Source organism: Macrobrachium nipponense, chromosome 8, assembly GCF_015104395.2.
Source record: "Macrobrachium nipponense isolate FS-2020 chromosome 8, ASM1510439v2, whole genome shotgun sequence".
Classification (NCBI taxonomy): Eukaryota; Metazoa; Arthropoda; class Malacostraca; order Decapoda; family Palaemonidae; genus Macrobrachium; species Macrobrachium nipponense.
In genome coordinates this window covers 68661260-68674454 of record NC_087203.1, presented here as the reverse complement: position 1 = coordinate 68674454, position 13195 = coordinate 68661260, and the positions used below count along the sequence as shown (strand labels likewise).

Below are 13195 nucleotides of genomic sequence, written 5' to 3'. Positions count from 1 at the left end.
CGCCATTGCATCGCTGCCGGATACAGTATCTTAACTAATTAATCTAATTTATATGAAACCATCATAATTATCTATATATGATATATATATATATATATATATATATATATACTATATATATATATATATATATATATATATATATATATATATGATAGAAAATACTATAAAATATTTATTTCATAATTCAATTGATTTTTTTATTTGATTTGTTTTAATAATTTATTAATTTGTCTTTGATATTATTTGGATTATTCAACTAAAATTAAAACTCAGCCTCATCTATTTTTATGTTATATATACTTATTAGTTACTTTGTTTAGTTAGTTGATTAATTTTATTTTTGTCACTGTATCATAATCATAGTCTCTCTCTCTCTCTCTCTCTCTCTCTCTCTCTCTCTCTCTCTCTCTCTCTCTCTCTCTCTCTCTCTCTCTCTCACTGAAAAATGAGAAGTCCCAAAATTAAATTAGTACTAAGGCAAGATGATTAGATGAAATTTTAATTTTTTCAAATTTTGTGATGCAAGAAATCCAAGAATTATCAATTAGACAACAATTACGTGATTAAAATAATCACATTCACAGTTGTTAATGGATTTAATTTCAATAATTAATTTGGAGAGAGAGAGCGAGAGGTGTATAGAGTGTAGGCTACTGTAGTGGTGAGGAGTTTATTCACCACACTTTGTATTCACCACTTTTGTTTTCATCACACAATCACGACACAAAATTTGTATTCACCAAAACTTGTATTCACCACACTGAATCAGCACATTGTATTCATCACAGTTTTTGCAATCACCACACTTTGTATTCACCACACACACTTTCATCACACTTTGTAGCACCACACTTTGTATTCACCACACACACTTTCAACACTTTGTCACAATATATTCATGTTTGCCAGCCACCTTGTATATCTGCAGCCAGTGCTCCAAAATGATTCCCCTCCATCCTACTAACTTGCTTAAGATTTTTCTAACATCCGGCCCCTGGGCTGGGTGGGTCCCAAGAGGTCCATGTTCCCCCCCTCATAAACACAAGCTCCTCGAAGTTATTGGCAGTCGAGGAGGACCTCTTGGGCCTTATTATGTCTCCGGCAGTAGAGAAGATGCATTCCACAGCGGCAGAGCTGGGCATGGGGGTGTTCACTGTGTCTGGGTGCAGTGGTACCAGGCTGCTCTGCAACATTTTTGGCATTATTGTTATGCTCACTGATGAGCCTGGCCTTGATGGCCCTTACAGTGTCAGGAGCTCACTTCCTGAGGACAGCAGGTGTGTAGTGGGGATGGATGGCAGTGGCCACAAGAACCTCCTTGTCCTTATACATGTGACCAAACCTCTTACGAAACCCCCTGATCAGGGCCTGCGCCAGGGTCTTGGCATACTGGAGGTTGCCGCTGTCCCTCTGCCTCTGTAGTCCTGGGGTGACAATAGTAATAGGCATTTTATCAACAACAGCCATTGAGATTCTCTTCTTCCTGTTGCCTAATGAGACAACAGGTCTAACAATTTCATAATTAGTTGACTGACCTTCTTCACTGAAGCTATCAAGTCTCATTTCAAAATTGGCTACATTTCTCAAGCCAAGCTTATTGGCCAAATCTTTGAATAAATGACCTTTGTGATCCATTATCAAAGAATGATCTCACTTTCAGTAAATTTCCAGAATCAGATTTTACTGTTAACTGTTGCTGTTGCTAGGTCTACACATAATTTATGTTATTACAACATCAACTACCGACATAAACTTGGGTCGTGGCTGCAGGGTCACCCAATTTAATCTTGGGGAATTTGCATTCACATCAACAACTGACTTCTCAGGTTTAATTTCAAAACGGGGGTGGGGGGGGGGGGGGACTGACTAGGCTGAGAGCGTGCACTACCTACTTTAGTTGTTTTAGGGCCTACAATTTGGACAAGTATCGATAACTGTTTGGCAGTCAGAACATCATGTTTTCTTGTACAACACTGACATCTGCCTAACTGCTTAAGACAACCTTTCCTAGCTATAATGCTGGTGTACTGAGTACAATCAAAGGGCTTATGGGCTTTACTACAAAAATTATAAACAGCTGTTGATGAATAAGTGCCAACTGCCGATGAACTACTAAATTGCGATGAACTCATTTTTTGTATGGGGTGCTGTGGAGGATTTACTGATAGAGAGCTTTGGTACATTCCTAAATAATCTATCAATTTCTGGAGACCTGGCATAAGTTGATCTAACTTAAAGTACATCGTCTTATACAATGGAAAAGAAAAAATCTTTCCGCTTCCTTGGGCAACTTCATAATAACAAGTTCTTGAATTAGCCACTGACTATTTGGAACATCAATCTCAGAATCATGATTCATCTGCATAAGTAAATTCTCTAATTCAATTCTAAAGTTAAAAATGTCCCTCTTATTGTACTTAGGCATTCCCAAGTTAATGAAGCGTCGGACAAGAACTCTGCTGGTTTTTTTCTTTATCCCCATAAATTATCTTTAATGACTTCACAGCATCTCCATAATCTGATGGTTCTCCCTTAAATCCAGCTAAGACATTCTAAGCTTGACCTCTAAAACACTGTGAGATATGTGTACTTTGTTACATCATCAAGATCTACTCTATTACCTACCAATGACTCAAACTGATTCCAAAATCGAGTCCAGTCTAATGGATCTCTGTAAAATCCAAGGACATAAATGAGCAATTACATATATATATATATATATATATATATATATATATATATATATATATATATATATATATATATATATAAAATATATATATATACACACACACACACACACACACACACATACCATTTAATAGCACCAGATACACAGAAGTAGCATCGTCTCTGTAGACATCTTGTTGACAACTGGCTTAATTTATTAAATAGTTGGAATAGCCTTTGTGGCATCAATAGAAACACTGGCATGTAGAAGACAAATTGAAGAAACAATGTTGCCTTATTGTAGTCAGAATGTTTCTATGTTGAAAGTTGCTGTCAACATAAGTTAAGGCCAGGCGTTGAAGCCACATGTGGATTTCGAGCCGTATCGAAATCACCAGTCAGGAGCCTAGGTTTTGTTTTTTTTTTTTTTTTTACAAAGAGATCGAGTTATTGTTGTAGCAATTGAATTATTTCCATTATGAATATTGCTTGTTTCTATTGACATTTGGGCATTATTAGCATAAGAATTTGATTAAAAATGTAATTTTGTACATGCAACTTCCCGGCAGATATATACTTAGCTATAGTCTCCGACGTCCCGACAGAATTTCAAATTTTGCGGCACATGCTACAGGTAGGTCAGGTGATCTACCCTCCCGCCGCTGGGTGGCGGGATTAGGAACCATTCCCGTTTCCTAATCAGATTTTCTCTGTCGTCGGTTCCTACAACATCTGTTGTTGGTTCCTCTGATTGGTATTTTTCGTTTTTCACTTGCCGTGGATCTTTTGACCGTCTTTTGGTGACGTATTGGATCGTTGGCTTGGCATAACGCTTTGTTTACTTTTTATGATTCTCTAATGCGTCAGACACTAGTACTGTGTTTAGAATATGCGCGATGAATGTGTGACGTAAGACTATAACCCGAACCGGATTCGGTAGATCCTGCACTGTAGAAGAGTAATTTAATTTTTTTTTTTTTCTAAGGAACTACCACTCTGTTGTAAGACAGTCATAATTATGCACTGTATGTAGTTACTGAATGACAGTCTTTAACATGAAACATTTGACATGAAGATATCATGAGAATCCTTAAGAGAACCTCATTGTTGAAGTTTGTTTTGTAGTTCTATAGATCACTTATTAATGAATTGTCTATTAATAATCATTGTACTGAATGTGAGGTTTTGAGTGGGGAAGAAATCTCTTTCTTCTTCTTTGAGGAAGTTAGAGAGGAACAGAGTTAGGAAGCTTCGTCTAGAATTCTCCAGTAGTTCTCGTACTAACGAGCTAGTTGAGGAGGCTTTAGAACCTAACCCTAATGTAGTTGTTGCAACCTCTCCTCCATTTTCAGCCCCTTCTCCCTTCTTTGAACCTGCGGATTTGTCTTCGAGATGAAGCGCCTCAGCGGAGTGGCTGGTTGGTCCCGTTGTTGAATAACCACTGGTTCCATGCAACGTAAAAGTACCATACAAACAAACAAACGAATTGAGTTTGATTTATATATTTCTGGCATGAAAGCCGAGATTCGCAGGATGGAATTGCAGTTGCTTGCAATGGAAGGTAAGAGTGCTGTGGGAAGTTTTTGTGCAGTGTTCCCAGTGTAGTGGAGGGGCCGTCTGTCCGGCTCTGCATTGCTCCTAGGCCTAGACCTCTTCCAAACTCCCAGGACCAGGGGAGGAGGAATGTCAACAGCCGTAAGGAGGATTTTGAGCATCCCCAATGGTCAGGCGTCCCTTCGGCAGGCTCTGTTGTCTCGACCCAGACTGCCATGGATTGCCACAGAAAAGGCATCCTGATGAAGTGCTTCTTCCAATTCAGCTTCTCCAGGCCGCGAGACTCTTCTCTCCTCACAGGCACGCCTCTCCTAGCAGGCGTTCGGCACCAGCCAGGCGCGCGGCGCCAGCCGGTGGGTGCGCGGAGCCAGCTGGGTGCTCGTCTCCCATCAGGCGCTTTTCTCCTTGCAGGCGCGATTCGCCTGAGGAGTCGCTTTTTTTGACAGGAAGTTTCCCTTCGCCCGAAGGAGATCAGAAGTCTACTAAGCGGGTCCTTGTGGAATTCCAGGAGCAACTTTCTACGTTGATGGGCGCTCTGGTTAAGGACCCTCCTCGCAAGAAGGACATCGCGCTTCCGATCAAGAGCTCTGAGCTCCCCCTCGCAAGAGACGTGCCTCTCAGGACAGGAACCCTTCACCGAGAAGTTCCAGGCGCCTCTCCCCTGTTAGGCGCTCTTCTCCAGTTTGCCGCTCCTCTTCTAGCAAGCGGGCTCCTCTTGGCAGGCGCTCCTCTCCTAGCAGGCGCTCTTGCGCCTACCAGCCGTTCTTCTCACAGCAGGCGCCTCTCACCTGGCAGGCGCGACTCTCCTGAAAGGTGCTCTACTCCTGGTAGACGCCCCTCTCCTCACAAGCGCTCCTCACATGATAGACGCGCCTCTCCTCACAGACGCTCCTCTCTTAGCAGACGCTTTTTCTCTTTGGCAGGCTCTCTTCTCAGGGCAGGCGCCTTACTCCTAGGCGCGGCCCTTCTTTGGACAGAAAAGCCTCTACTTCGTGGAGGACTGCGCTGGGCCGGGTGGGCATCTTCGGATCCTACCTGGCGTAAGCCCAGTCATTGAGGAGGGATCCTGCCCCATCCTCGATTTTTACGGAATCGAAGAACCACCAACCGATGATAGTCTGTACGAATTCGGTGGGGGTTTCGCTGAGTGCTTAAGATTCTGCAGAATTTCTAGCACTCGCAGTGTTCGAGTTTTTTACAATCTCTTAACACTTAAGCGAAACCATGGTCCAAAGTGAGCTAGACGAGAATCCCCGATAATTATTACGATATTCGGGAACCTCGCCAAATGCTCGAATTCTTGGAATAGGTTCTGTCATGTAAGTGGGTAAGACCCCATTGACAAGATCCAAAAAGCCCCCATTAACAAGATCCAGAAGAGCACTTACCTTGCTGAGGCTGCTTGAGGGCAAAGGAGACTCCATAGACAGTGTCCATGAAGTATTCTGCCCAATAAGATAAGAAGCTTGAACTGTCGTCTTCGGTACTCTGTTCACAATTGAAGCTTTCCTTCGGGAAAGACTTCTCCTTCTTTCTCTTGAATAGAATGAAGACGGTCGATCTCCAATTCTTACTCTCATTCCTCATAGGGAAAAGAATGTAGGATGGAGGTAGTTGTAACAAAAAATACCTAGATTTTGCCTTCGCGACATGATTCTGTTAAGCAGTTGAACTGCCGGGGTGTAGACATACTATGTATTTTGCCTTCGCGACATGATTCTGTTAAGCAGTTGAACTGTCCGGGTGTAGACGCATACCTAATTGAAATGTTAAACGAAGACGGTCGATCTCCAATCCTTACTCTAATTCCTCGTAGGGAAAAGAATGTAGGATGGAGGTAGTTGTACAGAAACCTACTAAATACTACGTATTTTGCCTTCGCGACAGGATTCTGTTAAGCAGTTGAACTGTCCGGGGTGTAGACGCATACCTAATTGAACTGCTAATCGGGGCTCCCTGCAACCTCCCGCGAGTTACCAGTTTCGATTTTAGATTCTTATGGTATTGTCACGACAACACCAACTCAGCTTTGGTATTTTCCGAAATCCGTTTCGCTTAAATATAATTGCTTGAGCATATTTTTATGCTCGATGGTTCTAGCCGAACGCATTCCTTTGTGGAATGGATTACATGGCAACTCAGGATGACGAGTAGGCGAGAGCTAATGGTGTATGAGTATGCTGACAGCTCAGTTACCAGCTGGCTCTCCAAGATTCACGGTCGGTCGCGTCTCTCTCCCCTGCAATGATTGACTGCCGAACCGTATCGCTGCCCAACAATCACGGACTTAGGTCTCTGATTAACAGGGATTCTCGCATACATGAATGACCATCTACTGCTGTGATGCTCGGTTTCATCGCCTTCGACATTACGAGAAATTTTCAACAGAGATATCTCTTGGACTCTTTTTTTTCTGTTTACTGCACTGTAGCAGAAGTCTGTACTAGTCTACCGCTGGATCGCACTGCGATAATGCGGAATGTTTTTTCTTCAGACATCGGAGTTTGTCTTCAAAGTATCTCGTATTCGTAGGTGTGCAATTGTTCATTGTTCACCCCGAATTAACAGATGTATTGGAAGACATCGCCTATTCCCAGGCCTGACAGCTCTGCTTCCAAATGTTCAACCCATGAGAAGCAGTTCTGCAGGCAGAACTTCCCGGGGTTTTTCATTACTTAAAAACTCCCCGCTTTCATAGCAATTACGACTTCTCACCGGACAGCAATGAAATAGAGGTTAGTGTTTTCAGTCATTGGTAAGCACGGGTTCAGAATCTTGAGAATTTTTCTCGTGATTCGGCTGTGAAGAAGTACTTTGCATTCTCTGTCCTTCGTCTTCTACGGATCATAGTGTTGTTTCTCCTTTGCTGAGATTCAACTACTTTGAGAATGTCTTGCCTTCAGGAACCTCGGTCTCTAGAAGGTAATTGACTTTCACCTGTTGGGGCACATGCCTTAACAGAATCATCACCTAACCGTCCGGCATTGGTGACAAATAAATATATGTTTTCATACATTCAACTTCCCTGTCAGATATATACTTAGCTATAGACTCCGTCGTCCATAGCTAAGCATATATCTGCCAGGTAAGTATGTATGAAACTTTATTGTACAATAACAATATCATTTTTGATGGTCTCGGCATAACCCTTCAGTGGCGAAGGTCACATGACTTGCTCGGATTCTTGGACAACTTACCTCGATACCGAACGCAGTCAGTCGGCAGCTGTCAGAGCGGCCGGGTCAGTTACGAACTACGGTGTAGACTTAGTTCGAGTGTACCAAGAACTTCGCTGCGGAATTCTTTCCCGAGCCTGGAAGGGGTAAAAGGACCTGAGTTGGTGATTTTCCCCACTCAGAATGAACAAGGGCTAGTCAACAAGAAGGAGTTGAATACAGTCTTCCTGGCCCTGAGGAGTTTCGAACCAGAAGTCAGAGGCTGGGTGGTCCAGGTCAACTCGGACAACACCACGGCTCTGGCATATATAAGGAAACAGGGAGGGACTCATTACGTCTCCCTGTACCAAACAGCAAGAGACCGGTTGCTGTGGGCAGAGGAGAGAGAAATTACACTTCTCACCAGATTTGTTCAGAGGGAGAAGAACGTAAGGGCGGACCTGCTGAGCAGGAGAGATCAAGTCCTCCCCACAGAATGGACTCTCCATCAAGACGTTTGCCAGATGTTGTGGAGCCTTTGGGGGCAGACCACACACAGACCTTTTTCTGCCACGAATTAGAACAAGAGACTGGACAATTTTTGCTCCTCCATTTCGGATCCAAGAGCAATAATGGTAGACGCACTCCTTCTAGACTGGACAGGGATAGACGGCTACGCGTTTCCCCCATTCAAGATTTTGGGGGAAGTATTGTGAAAGTTCGTCCCCTCAACAGGAACGAAACTAACTCTGGTCGGCTCCCCTTTTGGCCGCTCAGGAATGGTTCACAGAGGTACTGGTATGGACGGTGGACTTCCCTGATCTCTTCCACTCAGGAGAGATCTACTCAGACAACCCCACTGTGACAGGTTTCACTAAAACCTCCCCGCTCTCTGCCTGACTACCTTCAGACTATCGGGAGATTTGTCAGCGAGAGGCTTTTCGCGCAAGGCTGCTAGCGCGATCGCCAGAGCCCGCAGGTCATCAACCTTGTGAGTCTACCAGTCGAAGTGGGAAGTGTTTCGGAGATGGTGCAGGACGAAGAAACTATCCTCTTCCAATACTTTTGTGACCATAATTGCTGACTTCCTTCTCTTTTTAAGAGAAGAATGCAGCTTAGCTGTCTCTACAATTAAAGGTTATTGTAGCATGCTATCCGCGGTGTTCAGGAACAGGGACCTGAATATCGCGGAGGATAAGATCTGCATAATCTTATCAGATCTTTGGGACGACTAAGAGTAGTACTCTAGACCGCCTAGTTGGAACTTAGATGTGGTTCTCAAGTTCCTAGTATCGGACAAATTCGAACCCCCTCAACAGGCGTCCTTCAGGGACCTGACTAGAAAGTCTCTTGTTTCTTTTAGCGCTGGCTACTGCTAGAAGAGTTAGCAAGCTTCAGCCTTTGGATGCTAGAGTAGAGTTTAAAGGAGATTCGCCAATCTGCTCTTTTAAAGCTTTTGTTCTTAGCGAAGAACGAGAATCCCTCTAAACCCTGGCCTTGAAGTTTTGTGGTCAAAGGGCTCTCACCCTTAGTGGGAAGAGAGATAGAGAGATCTCTATGCCCTGTCAGGACCCTTAAAATTCTACCTGGAAAGAAGAAAAAGAAGATTAAAGGCAACCTAAAGAGAGTCTGGTGTTCTGTCAGAGATCCCAGAAACCCATTTCTAAGAATGCTCTGGTGTTCTTTATGAGGAATGTCATAACAGGTGCATGCGACGTGCGATGATGAACAGTTTAAACTCCTTAGAGTTAAAGCACATGAAGTAAGGGCCATTGCGACACCTTTGGCGTTTCAGAAGAATATGTCGCTCAACAATATTGTAGCCTCTACATCCTGGAGATGCAACTCAGTGTTTGCTTCTCTCTACTTGAGAGACATGAGAGTGACTTATGATAAGTGCTTCTCATTGGGGCCCTACATATCTGCAGTTTCAGTGCTGGGACAGGGACGGAGCTTGAGACTAATCCTTGTTAGTTTAGTTTAATGGTGTTATGTTTTTATATTTGTTTGAAAGAGGGTTAAGCGGTAACCCCTTTCAATTGTTAGCTCTAACACGGGTTAGAGTTGGTCAGGTAGCCAGGATTGGTTTTGTGCTCCTTGTTGTATATTGATACCTAAAGCTCTGTCATGTAAGAGGGCGAGTCCCCATTGATATGATACAGGTTAAGGCTCTGTCATGTAATTGGGTCAGCCCCCATTGACACGATCCAATAGAAGGCTCTGTCAAGTAAGTGGGCCAGCCCCCATTGACACGATCCAGAAGGGCTATAGGTCACATGTCTCATCCTTGCTGAAGCTCTTGAGGCAAGCAGACTCATAGACAGTATCCATGAAGTCTTCTGCCCATTCAGATAGGAACCAAGGTTTTCCTTTATAACCTACAACCTATGTTGTTTTCCTGTTTTGTTATATATTGTAATTAGCTGTCTCTTACCCTCCACCAAGGGTGCCAATCAGCTAAATATATATCTGCCGGGGAAGTTGCATGTACAAAAATGATATTGTTATGATACAATAAAGTTTTGTAGTACATACTTACCCGGCAGATATATACGATTAATGGCCCGCCCAGCCTCCCCTCAGGAGACAGGTGGAAGAGAAAATCTGATTAGGAAACGGCGGGAGGGTAGATCACCTGACCTACCTGTAGCGTGTGCCGCGAAATTTGAAATTCTGTCGGGACGTCGGAGACTATAGCTAAGTATATATCTGCCGGGTAAGTATGTACAAAACTTTATTGTATCATAACAATATCATGTTGGCGATGCAAAGTGACTATTTTCACCATGTGTAAAGCATAGGCCTATCCTGTGTATATTATGGATCATAACCCGCATAATGTAGTCATTGTTGGGCATTAATTAAAACACATTCAATATGAAGCAGACAATTTATTTCATACCTGTTAAAGTAAATGTATATTATTTCATAACTTAAGTAAATATGGTATGGTAGAAAAAACTTATAAATCAGGTATGACCTACAATGTGTAATACAAGTTTATGCAAATAAAGACAACATAGCTATATATAGCCTACATAAGATGTGTGGGTGAGGAGAGGAAAGAGAGGGGGAGGAGTTAATGAAGTGTATTCTTTTTAACCCTTCTATGCATAAAAGTTCGACTTTTTTGAGTATTCACTGATAATAGTTGGCGAAAGAAGGCCTACATTTTAACATTAATTATATTACGTTATAACAATAATTTTAATATATAAAAGAATTCTATCAAATATGTAAATTAGTTAATATTGCCAAACAAAACCCAAACTTTGTGTATGGCTAGGGTACACAGTGGAGAGGAAGGAGGAAGGGAAGAAAAGAGAAGGAGTGAGGACTGAGGAGATTGGTTAGGGAGGGGCTGGGGGTGACTGAAGCATGCTAACATTTTCGTCGCTTAAATGGTTTCTTCTCTCTGATAACAGTTCCCCTGCTCTAGAAAACACTCTCTCAGATGGAACAGATGTAGTGGGAATACACAAAATTTTCTTTACTGGATCTGTCATTAAAGGGAGAAGTTGAGAATGATCCTTCCACCAGCAGATGGGATCACTGTCTCGGGGAATGATGGGTTCCTCTAAGTAACGTCTTAGATCCACATTCAGTCCAACACAAGGTGCTGCTGCTTGTAGACTTTGTCTCACTATCTCATCATGGTCTGTCCACAAGTTCGTTGACGGTTGTTTGTCTTGAGATGTGTTTGCGGGTTGTGGTGCTGGTCTTGCATCTGTCTGTTGCTGACTTCCACGCATGGAGAGTTGGAGTCTGCTCTGAATACTTTTCAAGTTTCCTTCATCAACAAAGTGTAGTTTTTTTAATCTTGGATCCAATAATGTTGCAGCCCCCTGAAGATATATACTTTCAAGGGTTGGAAACTTTCTATCCAATTGTGCCCTTAATTCCTTTCCCAAAGGACAGGTGTCGTATAGTTCCCTTCTCTCTGGGTCATCCCTTGACATGTAGCTTCGAAGGGCTTTGATCATAGGGATCACTTTTGATAAACTTGTTATTTTTTCAGATGACAGTTCTTTGGTTGCTAACTCAAAAGGTTGTAGAACCGAAATTGATTGCTTTACTGTTTCCAATTCATCACTGAAAAGGCACATACTGGCTCTACCTAGGACACACAGAGCAGTGGTTATTGTCTGGTGTTCCTCAAGAAACCTTTCGAACATATAGAAAGTGGAGTTCCACCTTGTTTCCACTTCCATTATCAGTTTTTTCCCCCTGTTCCCTGCTGTACCTGCAATTCACTCAACCTATCTGAAGCCTTCACACTGTGATGGAAAAATGATACAATTGCCTTCACTTTTTCTTGTACTGCCTTCACTTCACTAGTGTTTTTTATTGCATTTTGAACCACAAGATTTATTGTGTGTGCAAAACAACCATTGTGTCTCACCTTTACTATATCTGTTACTGCTTTAATCATGTTGGCAGCATTATCAGTCACTATGCAACATACGTTTTCCTTCACTTTCCATACATCACATACTTCTGTTATTGCATCTGCTATATTCTGTGCTGTGTGATCTACAGCAAGTCTCTTTGTTGCCAGTAAGACCATTTTTAATTCCCAGTGTTGTGAGATGAAGTGAAAAGTCACACTTAAAGTCTTGAAGTCCAAAGATCAGAAGTGGGTGCAACATACTTGGCACCTTCCAACTCCTTCTGCACCTGTTGCACTTGAGTTTCATAGAGAGAAGGAAAATGTGTTCGCATAAGTTCTCTCCTGCTTGGAAGAATGTATTGTGGATCTAACACTTTCATGAATTGCTTAAACCCTTCATTTTCAACTAAGGATACAGGTTGCATGTCAATTATGATCATTTTTAAGAGATGTGCATCTAGGTGCTTTTTCTTTATTGATCCATCTGGATAGGCCTGCTTTCTGGTGATCATATTTTTGAGGGATTATTGTCGTTGGATCAGGCTCCTTGGCCCCTCTGCTCTGGTTCTGGATGGTCCAGGTTCAGCTGGCTGTGGTGGTTCACCTTGTGATGGTCCAGGCTGTGGTGGTTCACCATGTGGACAGTCCAGGCTGTGGTGATCCAGGGTCAACACGTTCTGGTGGCGAGTCTGGGTTTTCAATACTTAGGTCATCATGTTCTGCAGGATGTTTTGTTTTAATATGCCTGGTCATCGCCGTTGTACTTCCCGAAGTCAATTATAGGAGTTTTTACATATCAGGCATATAACAGTGGTGGAGGATGTTTGTTTAAAGTATGTCCATACCTGACTTTTTCTTTTCCGTTTGGAGTTCATTCTAGAACAGAAGGGAAAAACACATTATAATCTTTATTTTTCATGTCTTAAGCTAATATATAGTATATCAAATATGGAATTCGTGCAATATTGAGTGTTTACTATTAAATTATCAAATCAGACAGTTTTCTTGAATGTATCCTAAAAAGAAAACTTAAAGGTTGCCCAAGTGACAGAAAATCACACATTTTTTCAAAAGGATTGTTTGAAAACTACTTGTTATTATTCTTCTGTTATGGCGCTCGTCACAATAGATTGGGGATAGTCAAAATGTTTCGAAGATTGTTGGATTGAGAATTAGAATTGTCAAAATCGACTGAAAAAAGGTGTATTATCATAAGATATACTAAATTATTTTAATGTCCTACTTGAAAGTCCTGCAAATTCAGAGGTCACACAAATAATATTTGCATGCATATTTCTAAAAACAAGAAAAAATAATAAATTCTGTACCTTATAATATTACTGTGTGTATTATAAACATGCAAGAGGATGTCTCCACAGAAGGGTACGTTTGTAATCTTTTGTCTAGACAATGTACGTACTTA

At 42.1% G+C, this 13195-nt stretch overlaps 1 protein-coding gene across 1 annotated transcript; it reads right to left on the bottom strand.

Moving 5' to 3' along the window:
* Positions 1–10732: 10732 nt before the first annotated feature.
* Positions 10733–11488, bottom strand: LOC135223124 (zinc finger BED domain-containing protein 4-like). The gene has a single exon (XM_064261629.1). The coding sequence runs from the start codon at positions 11486–11488 to the stop codon at positions 10733–10735; it is 756 nt and encodes a 251-aa protein (XP_064117699.1).
* Positions 11489–13195: the final 1707 nt, after the last annotated feature.

Excerpts from the sequence above, each read along its gene's own strand:
- LOC135223124 (XM_064261629.1), bottom strand. The coding sequence starts at position 11,488 with ATGTGCCTTTTCAGTGATGAATTGGAAACAGTAAAGCAATCAATTTCG.